Raw genomic sequence first — 14,096 nt, 5'->3', positions numbered from 1 at the left:
TCAGTTGTTATTTATTTTTTATTAAAGAAAAACAAGGCCACACAGGTTTTGTTTTAAGCCTTCTTGGACTGAGTCCTAAATGTAACAGTAGCAAGGAACAATGGCAAGCGAAGGAGAAAACCAAAGTAATAGTAGAACATTTTTATGATAGGTGGTTTAGCTGCATTCATTAACTAGGCTTTTTATTTATACAACAACAATAAGCTATTTATAGTCTTTAAGAACCCTCTTAGGATTCCTAATCCAAAGGCTTAAAAACAATATTTTAGTTTATGAACGTGTTTCCATTTGTTTCAGTACTTCTTTGATTTTATATTTTTTTATATTTTGATTACTAAGACATGGAAAAGATGGTAGTACCTCAAAGACTGTGTATATCTATCTATCTATATGCACTTACATACATATATACATATTAGTCTGTGTATAAATATATATTAAAATTTTGTACAGAGTCAGGAGAGTGATCCATATTGTCCTACCAAAAGTTACTGATTTTGAAATATTTTAAAATTCTGACCTGTCCTCAGACCGTAGGTGCTTGAAACTCTTCTTTTGTTTCTGAATTTTTATTTTTTTTTTGGATTCGTACCACCATTCAGTTCATAGTCTTTAAAAATTCACAGAATAAATTATTTTTTTGCTGGAGCCTAGTATGTTGACAGACGGGTCCCTTATTATGAAGTTTTCTTACAGAGAGCAATCTTGCATATTTTAGTAAGATTTCAGCCTATGCCTGCATGCTGATCATGTAACTACAGGGTCACCTAATTTTTCTCTGAATCTCAGACTTCTCTTTTGAACCAATAAAAGCAGATATTTTTTTTCCAGGCTGATAGGAAATAAATTTTGAAGTACCATAGAAAAACAGTGTATTAAAACATATTAAAAAGCATACAGTGGTTTGAAGGCTATTTATAGTTTGAGATTCTGTGTCAATGTGATTACAATCCATCACATCTTTTACAGGAACAAAGCTGAATTTGTTTGGTTCCTCAAAAAATGGCTTTGGCTTCAAGCAAAGTGACCTTGATATCTGTATGACAATGGATGGGCTGGAAACAGCTGAGGTAGCTAGACAAGATTTTGTTGTTTTTCTAATAAATGCATGACTTTATTTATGTTGTACATATATTGTAGCAAATTTATCATTTTGTGAAAGCTTTCCAGATTAGAATAAAACACTAGTAGGTAGCACAAAAGTAAATTTTTTTTTTTTGTATTGGTCTAGGCATGAGTTCAAGGAACTTCTCTTGGTAGTCAATTTTCTGAATTATGCACTAGCATAACTTTGCTGTGCAAATAAATAACACACTTTGTAGCACAAACAACTAGAAGTAGCAGACAATGGAAAAGAACATAAATCTCCTTTCATGCCTAATAAAAACTTTAAAGAAGTGTGTGTTGGGATACTGTCTAGTGTTGGGATACGAAACTGAATTGTCATTTAAGCTCATTTAAACTTAAGCAACTTTATTCTTAAGCAGCTTAAAGCTTAAATAGCAAGTAATAAAAGGCTCATCTGAAATACTTGTAGCAGATATTTCAGTTTTCACTTTTTTTTTTTTTATGTCTTAGGGACTTGATTGCATCAGAATCATTGAAGATTTAGCAAAAGTTCTCAAGAAACAGTCAGGTAACTCTTGAATATTAAAATAAGTGGTTCTGTTTGTGACTTCGACTGTTGTGATAAAGTTCTGCAGCACTGTAGATGGAAAATCATTAATAAAAAACTGTACTGATGGAACTTAATATTAGAGTAAGAGTACACATTGTAGATATTTGGATTTATTTGCACATGCAGGTTTTAAGGTTACGGTGTTTTAAAACTGCATCTGAATAGGACAGATGTTAGATTCATAACTTAAATGCATAAGAACAAGCTTTAAGTTTGAGACTTCAAGCTAGTAGTTATGTCGTATGTTCAGTGCCTAAGAAGGTAATGGTAAAAGGTAGTCTAATACAAGCTTACACTAGATGTTCTGCTCAATCTACAAGAAAATACTCTTTTGTTTTGCTTGTTTTAGTTTATCTTAAACGACTTTTATTAGTGGAGTAAACTGTAACTCTGATCTCTTTAAGTTTATTTTTGTTATTTTGACTGATCTTTGTTTGATTGGGGAGCATTCATGTATTTGTATAATGTATTTAGTATATTTGTAGTGTTTAACAAATGCCTAAAGTCAGTGTTAAAATATAAGTAATACAAATTCTGGTATCAACTAAGATTTTATTTTGTAGCATTCTTACTATGGGCTTAGTTGTAAAGCATTCTATACTGTTAATGACTGTATTGCAACCATGTAGTAATTAAACATTTCCTCCTAGGTCTCAGAAATGTCTTGCCTATAACAACAGCTAAAGTCCCAATTGTCAAATTTTTCCATGTCAGAAGTGGTCTTGAAGTAGACATCAGTTTATATAACACTCTGGTAAGGTTATCTGCTTTTCAACAGAAAAATGTGGGACTACTTCTTGAGGATGAAATGATAGCTTTGTTGAGGTTCAGTAGTCAAATGTTTCCAGTTACCTGTTTCTGTTTTATATTGCGAAGCCAAGGGATTTTTTGTTTTGGTTTGGTTTAACTGAGTGCAGTCAATGGACATCTACATGTATAAGACAATATATTAGTTGCTCAGTAAGAATAAGCAGTAGAGTTCTAGGTGTTTAATTCTTTCCGTAAATCAGAAAGACAAATAAATGCAACTTCAGCTTTCCCATCCCTCACTTCCCATCACAGCTCTTGTGTAACATTTGAGACGTGGGACAATGATTTAGAATCCAGATTCAGAAAAAAAGACCTTGGCTGGATATTTTACACAAGTCTTGTTTATTTCAATGTCTCTGTAGTTAAGTAGCCAGTTCCTTGCAGCATCAAAGAAAAGTAAGTTTTAGAGTGAAGCATTAAACTTTATGAAGCTTCTGTTTGAGCCCAAGGGGAATCTTGAGGAAGATACCTCAACCAATAAGTAAGTCTGAAACTCTGTTCTAGAAGTTACACGTTCAGATGGGTCAGTTGATGGCTCTCACATTCTGAAATGAAATCTTTTCATACATGATCTTACTTTTTACCAAAAATTTGGAAAATGGAGTAGTAGATGAATTCTTCCCTTTCTGAAATCCTGTTCTGTGAATGCTGCTTTATACCACTTCTGAGCAGATGAAGGTTGTTTGTCAGCTTTTTAACAGAGCAGGTGATAACCTCATGGTTGTATGCTTCCTTTCTCAGTAAACACTTTACTACACAGGGCTTCACCTGTGTTTGTTGAGCACACTACTCTGAAGACTTCTTGTGCACAAACTCATTACTATTTTTAAATAAATTAGAATGGAAGAAGTATGCATGTATACATGTACTCAGTCTACAGTGCTCGGAATCATTCGTTGACTTTTAGTCTCTTGACTTAAAAAAAAAAAAAAAAAAAATGTGTTCTCAGCTTATTCTCTCATTTCTTCAGAGCTTCTGTATTTTGTACGTGACTTTCTTATTTTCATAGGCCTTGCATAATACAAGACTCCTGTCATCATATTCAGCCATTGATCCTAGAGTAAAATTTTTGTGCTACACAATGAAAGTCTTTACAAAGGTGAGTTTGTTTCTGACATTCTAGAAGCAGTAATGCTTGCAGCAAGAGATGATAACCACAAAAGATGTAATTTGTTTCTTTTTTTCTAGATGTGTGACATAGGAGACGCATCTCGAGGTAGCCTTTCTTCTTACGCTTATACTCTTATGGTGCTTTATTTTCTTCAACAGAGAAATCCACCTGTCATCCCTGTTCTTCAAGAGGTACAGTATATCAAAAGAAATGAGTATCTGTACACAGTATTGACCAGAAGAATGTCAGTGATGAATCTTAAAGGGCTCTTCTAATGAGTTTAATACTGTCTTTTCAGATCTACAAAGAACCAAAAAAGCCTGAAATTTTAGTTGATGGTTGGAACGTTTATTTCTTTGATAAGATAGAAGAGTTGGTGAGTAAATCAGAAAAGTGAATTCGAAATGGTGCTACCTGTAGCTCTGCAAATCAAAAATAATTCAATTTAAGAAACATTATCCTCAAATGTGGTGGTTGAATAAAGAAACGTAACTGGAGTAGCTATTCCTTTGAAAATCCCAGTGTGAAGCTTTAGGAATATAGTCGATTGTATTCAACTCAGTAATGCAAGCATCTGTACAACAGCAAAAACACCAAAAAAAACAAACCTGCATAATCTGCAAAAAAGAGATTTAAAAGAAATTACTTTAAGGTGCTAATCGTGATTAGTTGTTGGATGTGCCATATTACTGGGTAGAGAATTCCTTCAAGTATAAGCTACATATACAGGCAATAGTTGGTTAAATCTGTTGAATAGTTTTGTATTAAGTGAGCACTTGAAGTGAATTAATAATTCTTTCGGAAAACAGGCAAAATTTAATGTTAGAAATATTATTAATTCTCCACTTTAATCATTAATGTTTAAAAAATACACCACTTTAAAATCAATATTCGTCTATTAATACCAATTGTGAAGGGAAGTACTCTGGAGTAACTGAATCATGTTTCTTTATAGAATAAAGCTTGCCTTGTTGGAGTTCCAAGTTACAATGTTATTCTGCCTAATGTAAGTATTTAAAATTAAAATATTTTTGTCGTTTTCAGCCAGATGTTTGGCCTGACTTTGGCAAAAACACTGAATCTGTTGGGCAACTGTGGCTGGGACTTCTCCGTTTTTACACTGAAGAATTTGATTTTAAAGAACATGTCATCTGCATTAGGAGAAAGAATCTACTTACAACTTTCAAGAAGCAGTGGACCTCCAAATACATTGTAATTGAAGGTAAAAGCACATAATGTACGCATGTGGAATTGCTTTCATGCCCACATGAAAAAAATGATCTTTTCACATGGCTTTCTTATTTTTCTGTGACTAGATTTCAAGTTGCTATTTCTTCATGTTTTAAAGTCTGTATAAAAATTCCCATTGAGTTTCACTATTGCTAAAAGTTCTTTTTTTTCTCTACCTGCAAAGAAGCTACAAAGCAGACTTCATACCTGGAGATTTTCTCACTGACACTAATTTTTGCAGAGTCCATTTTTGAACAACTGATGCTAATGCTATGTATGTATTACACTGCTAATACCAAGGTCTCAATCAAGAAAATCCAGTGATCCATTTCAGAAGTGTTTCCTAAGCCATTTTCTGACCCGTGTGACTTTCATGACTTACAACTTACTCTTTCATAGTATTGTAGAATATCCCAAGTTGGAAGAGGCCCACAAGGATCAAGTCCAATTCATGGCTCCACACAGGATCACCCCAAAATCAAACCATATGTCTGACAGTATCCAAACGCTTCTTGAACTTTGGCAGGCTTGGTGCCATGACTACTTTACTGGGCAGCCTGTCCCACTGCCCAACCCCCCTCTGGGTGCAGAACCTTTCCCTAACCCCCAGCCTGACCCTCCCCTGTCCCAGCTCCATGCCGTCCCCTTGGGTCCTGTCGCTGTCCCCAGAGAGCAGAGCTCAGCGCCTGCCCCTCCGCTCCCCTCGTGAGGGAGCTGCAGGCCGCCATGAGGCCTCCCCTCAGCCTGCTCTGCTCGGGGCTGGTCAAACCAAGGGCCTCAGCTGCGCCTCATATGTCATCTCCTCTAGGTCCTTCACCATCTTTGTTGCCCTTCTTTGGGCACTCTCTAATAGTTTTTTGTCCTCTTGTATTGTGCACCCAAAATTGGGTGCATTACTTGAGGTGAGACTGCACCAGTGTAGAGCAGAGCAGGGCAATCACTTTCCTTGACTGTCTAGCTATACCATGCTTAATGCACTCCAGAATACTCAAGTCACTTTAGAGATGGACTGCAGTAATCCTGTGTCCGTGGAGTTTTTCTATAAGTTTGAAAACATTTTAATTTCAGTGTATTAATTGAGCATTGTGAAATAGCTGCCTTGGCTTATCCATGTGTTATACATGTCTTGCTGATCTTACCCTGGACTTCAATAATGTCTATAATGCTTTTTATGCAGACCCTTTTGATTTGAATCACAATCTTGGAGCTGGATTATCAAGAAAAAGTAAGTTTCCTGTTGACAAATTTGTGTACAAAGTGACAATCTTGTCTTAAATCTTATTTTCCAGGCTTGCTTGGTGTTTCATAATGTTTTCTCTTTTTTGTTTCCCTAGTGACAAATTTTATAATGAAGGCTTTTATCAATGGCAGAAGGGTATTTGGTACTCCTGTAAAAATATTTCCTAAAGAGTATCAATCAAAAATGGTAAGCTGCTTCTAAGAGAAGTATGTACATGCTCTTGGATGTATAACTTATCACTTGTGGGAACATGGTTACAGTCTCCTTATGTTCTCTCCTAAATTTCAACAGTTCTCTAATAAATCTGTATAGTCATTATTAAATACTGCTTTCATGTCATATAAAATGTGGATGCATGCAGAATACTGATAAACTGAGATATTCACTGTGCAGATTTTTCAGTATTTTAGTCTCTATCAAAAACAGCTTACCATTCTTTAAGACTGTGTTTTTAAAAAGAACTTGCAGACTTGGTAGTTGGCAAGCTGCCTGTGAAGAAGAGGCAGCAGTGGACAGTTAATCTCATCAGGTTTCTCAGGAGTTCAGCTACACACAAAAGGTTTATACTTTTTCAGAAATCCTACTGTAGTTCAAAATTTGTTTATCTGTTTTGATTGCCAAGTGTTTCGATTTGCAATTTAAATGCATCTTTTTTTCTTTTCTTTGTTTTCAGGAGTACTTCTTTGATCCAGAAGTACTCACAGAAGGAGAATTAGCACCAAATGACAGATGCTGCAGAATTTGTGGTAAAATTGGCCACTTCATGAAAGATTGTCCCTTGAGAAGAAAGTGAGTATAGTTCTGGGATCCGTGTGCAACGTTTCCTTAGGTTTGTTTAGAAGGAAGATTAGAATAGAATCTTCCTTCTAAAAATTAGAATTTTTAGAAAATTAGAATTTGTGCAAGCTAAAGCTGCACAAATGCAGCTATATTCTGTACAGCATTAGAGCAAAAGTCAACGCATCTGTACAGACACTGCAAATAGGAGGTGCTGTTTATGGAAGGCACACTAGTTGGCTGTTTTCTGGAATCTCTTCTCTTTCATACCACCATCATTCCAGTTGCTGAATAAGAGATGATCGAGCATGCACCTGCTCTGGTGGTAGTCATTTGTGAACTGGAGTTATTTACAATTTTATCTTTTTAAGTTGTTCTTCTGAACCTGATTCTCCTGTTTACCTTCTTTGGTAACTAGTTCCAGAAGTATGCTAAATGCTGTGTAAACTAGTACTTTCTTTTACCTCTTTTAAACCAAACTCAGTTTCATGAACATTTCATAGGCATAGCGTTGTAGGATTTAGTCAGTAATGATACGACCTTCATGAGTTTGTAAGCCATGATTGTGCTTCTTTCCTTCTAGCTTCTTTCCAAGTTTGTGCCTTGGCCTTTTTTAATATTTCCTCTTTAGACAGTTGCTCCTTTCAGTTTAGCTGCCTTTCCCTGTGCCTTCTTTATCTCCACTACTTCCTTCTTAAAGGATTGAGACCAGATCAACATGCAGTACTCAGATGTTGGCACATCATGGTTTTACGTAGAAAAAAAAAAATGTATATATGATGATAAACATTAACCTTTTTGGCCAATACTGTTTGTCAGTTAGTTGTTATGGTTTTTTTTTGAGATTTCTTTAAATTTTTTTCCAAGATGTCTTTTCTTAGTTCTAATTGCCAGTTCCAAGTTCAACATTGTATGGACATGATTTAGAGCTTGTATAACCGGATGCATTATTCACAGTTTATCTATGTTGACACTTGTCTGCTATCATTTTGACGACTCATTCAGTTTCTTCCAGTTGCTTGCCCTTAGTGCTGCATCTGTGTGAACAAAGGAGCTTATTGTCATCTTCAGGCTCGGAATATTGCTCCTTCTCCAGGTCATAGATAAAAAGATAAATAAACCCAGTAATGATACCTGTGTCCTTGCTAATAGGCAACACTGTAAGTCACTTTGAACATTAGAATCTTCTCCCAGATTTTTAGAGATACTGTGAATGTACACAGTTTGGGAAGGAAGGAAGCTAGACCTCTGATAAAATTGTACAAGAATGATATCCTATTTTTATCTGTTAGCATTTTGCTTGGTGTTTCTTTTCTTCCACTGTCTTTACACCTACAGCACACAGATCTTCCTACAGACATTTTTATGTTTTTGAGATACAATTATTAGTTTTTCACCTGTATTGTAATATAATTGCAAAGTTAAATCATTAAATGCATTTTATATCAGTATAGGACTGTTTGTTGGGAGAGTCAAAGGAATTAACTTTATTTGACCATCTGAGGAAATACATGAAATACATTTACTGTGCGTATGCGATGCTTGTGGGTTTTTTTCTTCCATGTATGTATAGTATAAGGTGTATGAACTCTGTAGCCTTTTCCTCTTGTAGAGTAAGGCGGCAACGTGATTATGAAGATAGCAAAAATCAGAGGTACCCAGAAAACAAAGAGAAAAGAAGCAGAGAGGACAAAGAAACCCAGAACAAAACAACAGAAAAAGAAAGCTCAGTGAAAGAGGGAAAGTTGCATCCATTTACACCTCCGAAGAGCAAACCAACAAGGGGGATAGTGGAAACTGGAAGAGAAAAGAGTCCCAGGCAATCAGCAGAGAAGTGGAAGCGTCTGGAAGACAGAGAGTTAAGAGAAAAACGTTGTTTCATCTGTGGAAGAGAAGGTCATATCAAAAAGGAGTGTCCACAGTATAAAGCAGCTGCAGGTATGAAGCTGATCAACCTGAGTAGCTTAGGCAGAATTTACTGTTTGGGAATTTTTAATGGTGTTGACTAATAGGTAAAGGTTTTTGGTTTGAATTGCATCACATGAATGCTGTCTCATGTTTTAAAAATGTAGTCACACTTGGTCAGTTTTCCCTTCCTCATGTACCTTTCAAAACTCTGCCATATCCTCAGATGTGACATAGTTTCTCTTAGCAGGTAAGATGGAAGTTAAAAAAAAAAAAAAAAAGAGTAGAGTGTTATGTTGAAATTGCTTTCATTGTCCTCTCTACATAAGAGTTTGCTAACATTTCAAATTACAGCTTCTATTTTGGTGCACTGAAATAGCAGTAAAAGCTAGCTTATAGCTCTTCCCAACATCTTCCCATACACAAAATATTTAGTGACCACAATGTCACTAAATAAAATAAATTGCTCAGATAAAATACTGTGAATGAAATAAAATAAAGTGTTCCTCCTTAATTGATCATTTTTCCTGGAGTCAAATTGTAACTTCGAGCTTAAAAAAAAAAAAATTACAAAAGGGCCCCACGCCTAGATCTTTACTGACAGACTTGAACAAAACAATGAACTGCTAAGCAGTATCTAAGTCATCCTTCAGATTAGACAGATCTCTCATCATCTGTGTTGTAAATGAAAATCACTCTGTAATAAAAATGAATTTCTTTAAGATGATGAATGGTACTTTCAGCTAGCTCCCAAAGGAACACAGCATTACAGTTTTCCCTTAAGTAAACCTAAGAGCATTTAAATTCATACTATAGAAAAAGTGCTCTACAGATTGTTCAGTACTTGACATTTTAAAGTAAAAATCAGGAATCTGTTGCATAAACATCATTTCAAACCAGCTTTTCTCTCTTAGCAAAAATGTTCTTTCTAGCTCAGGTAAGGAGACTCTTAATCAGATGTATTTAGCAGAAGAGGGCATAAGACTGTGCTACCAAAATACTGGAAGTGGTAGGAAAATGGTTGCAAATATATTGAGAACTTTCAGAGTATTTGGAAGTATTCTTAATTTGATAAACCACTAGAAGAAATAGGAGGACAAAAAAGATGTTTATAAAGTAAGGCCATCCAGCTTCTGATGTTTTGAAGGTGCATGTCAAATTTAAATTTAACTTTTGAGTTTCTTTATCTTTGAGCATATCTTGCCACCATTTCATTTGCCGTCATGCTGAGTTTTGCTGTGGTGAAAATGAGTATGTCTGACTGTTTTGTAGTCACTGATGGGAATGATGGGTGTTTTGGGAATTACTATATTTGAATTTGAAGAGGGGGAAAATTGGTCTAGGTTGTGCTTTTGTTTTTTGCTTGCTTAGTGCCTGAAGTGTTCTCTGTAGTTGAGTAGAAGACTACGAAGGAGTGTACCCAGGAGATCTAATTTTTGTTCCTTGCTGTGCTACAAACATTCTATGGGACTTTGGACAGTTCTCTTAACCCCATGTCTTCATTTGTTCTCTGAAGATCCCAGTATTCCTCTGTAGATTTCGGAGAAGATTCCTTAGATGCTTATCTATAGATGCATCTCACTTCATTGTGCCCACTTTCCATATTATAAAATGGAGGAAAATAGCAATGGCATGTGTTTTCTGTGCTATGAAAGTAGATTGCAAGTATCTTTGTATTTTTTTTTATGTTATGATACCTGAGATGGAAACTAGTTTCAGATCAGTAAATCTTGGTTATGTCATGACCTTTTCAGGAGGATCAAAGCTAGAAGCGTTGTGTGGATCCCCTTCTTTACCAACTGTTGCCAAACATGGTGGTCGATTAAATCAGGTAAATGCTATATGTTCCTTTTCCTGGATCTTTTTCTCTTTAAATATTTTTTGTATGCAAAGTAACTAAAAATAGCTTTACTTAAGCTTTCAAGGAGAACCTTTGGGGGCGGGGGGTTATTGTTATAATTCAGTTTTGTTCATTCATCAATATATATGTGTTATTTATAGGGAATGCTTATACATGAAGAAAAAAAGAAACAAAAAGGAAAAGTATTTTTGAGTCCCCAGTCAGGTTTGTATGTCTTAATTTCAATTCGGAACTTCTGTGCAAAGGCATGCATTTTTAACTTGCTTTCTCCATCAGTCCTAACGGGAACTCTGCCCAATTTGCTGAACACAGCAGTAGTCTGGACAGGATGCTAGATAATTCTGAAATGAAAACAGTTGTGTTTTTTTTTAATCTGGAAATGTGCTTTTTTTTTTTCAGTTGTGTTTTGGGAGCAGAACATATAAGGCATGTTAATTCTGTCAGCCATTTGTTCTTTATTTAACTCTGATAGATTTATCTTGCAGAAGGATATGGTGTTTTTATCAATCTTTCTCTTCTCTCCCTCTGTTTTGGCATACACGGGGTTCTGTGTTTCTCTTCAGGGACGACATGTGGAGCACTTTCTTGTGAGGCTTCCTCAGAGTAATCGTCTAGAATTCCATATGATCAGCTAACTTAGGAGAGACTATGAAAGCACATCCTTTGTCTGAGCTGCCAAAATGCAAGAAAGTTAAAATTACACTTACAAGTAGCAGTCAGATGATGACATAAAGGCCTTTATGTACTCTCTCTGGATCAGAGATGTTTTGTGCATTGTGTTAGATGCATGGTTGCCACTGCAGCTTCCTTTCAGTAATTTCACACACTTAACTTATTAACTGGTGCAATGAAGATTTTAAAAGCAACTGCACTTTTTTTTTTTTTATTACTTTGAGTTTTGAGTGCAACTGCAAACCATTTAGAAGCTCCCCCTTCCTCCCCCCCCCTCGAAATATATAAATATATATAAGTCTCTTCTGAGACACCTGAAGGGGGATTTGAGTAGTCTTCAAAAACTTCTGAAGACTAAACTGCTATTAAGTACCTCATTAGAGTCTCAGTTTTTTGTGGGGTGGGGATAGTACTTCCTGTTTGCATTGCACAACTCTTTCAAATCAAAGTTTGGGCATTTAAAGCACAAAGCGATTTGTCATTAGCTGTTTAGTTGGAAAAAAAAATAGTCTTCCTTGTTTATATTTTAGTATTTCCTACTGTGCTTCAGCAGCTGATGTTATAAAGTTGATCTGTGTGTGACTTCATTGTAGTTTGACTTAACAGTATTTTCCTCCTGTCTGGTTGTTTCATTTGCTTTACGTCTGTGTTTTTTTCTTTTTAATATTATTTGAAACCTTTAAATCTTTAAAGTGTGATGCTTTTTTTCCCCCCCCAATCTCAGGCAGCCTTTCCAATAAATACATGACTCAGGGAAAAGCCTCACAGAAGAGGACCCAACAAGAATCATGAGGGATATGAAGCACTGTTAAATTGCAATACAGGCCCTTCATTCACTTAAAAACTTACTTTGGCTAAAGCATCTGGATTCACAGGACAGCAGCATAAACAATCTTCAACTTTAAATACCCATGTTTCTTTAAATTTAATACAAATTGCTAGGAAAAGAAACTGGATTTCTGGTCTCATACCATGGACCCCTGCTCTTAAATAGGTTGTTTCAGCATTTTAATAGAAAGCCACCACATTTTGTATTTGTTTACTAGGTAAATCATATAGATAAGGGCAGGTATTAAAAATGGACCAAGGTTTTGTCATTCAGCCTGACCATTTTAAAATGCACTAAAATTGTGTGCAAGCCAAATATGTATTTTCTTCAAAAACTAATTTTTGAAAGAGCAAATATTTATAAATGTTGATTGTTTACTGAATCCTTGTGTAAAATTGTATGAAATGTTTGTAGACTGCTACAGCTGTGTTTGCAAACAGGTTTTTGTGGTGTTTTCTTTTCCCCCATGTAGAGAACTGAAAACATGGACACTAGCAAACATACGTAAAAGTCTCTGCAGATAAGCAGTGCCATTAAGGGTTTTGTTTTGTTTTGTTTTCCCTTCTGTGATTTTATGGGAATTCATTTGCTGCTGTGCTTGTGTACAAGAGGGGAAAAAGAAGAAAAAAAAAAAAAAGGACTATGAAACAGGTCAGTCCTGTTTGATGCTGCTAAGAATCTTTTTCATGACCTTGGGGATACAGACATAACTGCTTTATGTAACAGAGAAATGATATATGGCAACTGGGGAAAACACGTCCATTTTCATAAAATGTGAATGGAATCCTTGGACCAGCCAAGAATTTAAGTAGTATTATCAACTTGAGCTTTACTTGAAGTCCTTCCAGAGCTGGTAATGTACTCTCTATCTTGTTCAGGAGATAATTAGTTACGTCGTAAAACTGAAACCACTGTTATTTATGACTTTTAAATAAATTTTAAAAAAAAACAAAATTCAGACTTAAGTTTCTATATTTCTTCTTAGGTTGTAGTTTTCAGTATTCCTTTGATTAAATGTAAGGTTAATGATTAACTTGTTAGAATAATCTGGTTTTTGAAATATCATGTTTAAATCTTTTTTCCCTACCTATCTATTTTTAAGTAAAGGTGAAAGCTAGAACTTTGACTTCAAGGAGCTGAGATCCTATTTTGATTTTCATCCATCTGTAACCTGCTATTTATAAACTTCTATATTTGGAGCTTTTAAAAAAAAATCTTTTTCTTGACATATTTTCAGTCTTAGCCAGCAACAAACAATAGTTTTTTTTTTTCTGTAATTTATGTCTTCATTTAAATTAAGCCATTTTTCCCCCTTAAAAAATGTTTTTTTTTCTGTAGTTTTTCACTCATACCCCAACAAGTAGAAAGGCTGACATGCCTCTTGTGTGGTTTTAGTACTCTGTTGCAACTTCATTTTTTGCTGATGAGAATTACCTGTATAAACCTCCAAGAGGCTAAGACAGAATCTCACTAATATAAGGTATTTTTAAAATGAAATAAATCATATTTATACATACTCACCCTCTTCCCATTGTGATATTTTGTAGTTTAACAGTAAAACGTTAAAAAATGTGAGATTCTAAACTCACGTCCAATTGCAGACTTGTTCTGTAGATTACCAGTCTTGCCACCTTGAAGCTGCTGCTTCTTTACACAACTACTAAGTCTGTATAGATGCCAATGGCTTAGCCCTAGAATAAAATTTCTAAAGTTGGGCGGCACAGTACAGGCATTACACAAATGACCAGTAAATATCTTTGCGTAAACCACAGTTAAAGAGCACAGTCATAACTTACTAACACAATGATGCATTACAGAAAATAAACAGATGATGAGGTATTACATATCTGCTGGATTTGTATGTTATAAAATTTAGTGAAGGGATTTGTAATTAGCTGGACTTGAGTGAAGCATTTGACATTGCCCCCACACGATATCCTTGTCTCTAAGTTGAAGGGATGTGGATTTGGTGGATGGACCACG

At 35.3% G+C, this 14,096-nt stretch overlaps 1 protein-coding gene across 4 annotated transcripts in view; it reads left to right on the top strand.

Moving 5' to 3' along the window:
• The window catches only part of TUT7 (terminal uridylyl transferase 7), a 33,838-nt gene extending 20,576 nt beyond the window's left edge, over positions 1-13,262 (top strand). For 2 of the 4 annotated variants that reach the window (XM_082782882.1, XM_082782883.1), the window contains 13 exons: positions 970-1,070; positions 1,579-1,636; positions 2,329-2,432; positions 3,498-3,587; positions 3,677-3,790; positions 3,898-3,975; positions 4,644-4,821; positions 6,007-6,054; positions 6,164-6,255; positions 6,743-6,858; positions 8,459-8,784; positions 10,506-10,582; positions 10,753-11,163. In XM_082782882.1, the coding sequence (XP_082639008.1) occupies positions 970-1,070; positions 1,579-1,636; positions 2,329-2,432; positions 3,498-3,587; positions 3,677-3,790; positions 3,898-3,975; positions 4,644-4,821; positions 6,007-6,054; positions 6,164-6,255; positions 6,743-6,858; positions 8,459-8,784; positions 10,506-10,582; positions 10,753-10,947 (1,577 nt within the window). In that variant the 3' untranslated portion in view covers positions 10,948-11,163. The other 2 variants (XM_082782884.1, XM_082782885.1) reach the window with 2 other exon arrangements.
• The last annotated feature ends 834 nt before the right edge of the window (positions 13,263-14,096 follow it).

The sequence above is a fragment of the Aythya marila genome (assembly GCF_965140915.1).
Source record: "Aythya marila genome assembly, chromosome: Z".
NCBI classification, from domain to species: domain Eukaryota; kingdom Metazoa; phylum Chordata; class Aves; order Anseriformes; family Anatidae; genus Aythya; species Aythya marila.
This window is presented reverse-complemented; position numbering and strand designations above follow the sequence as displayed.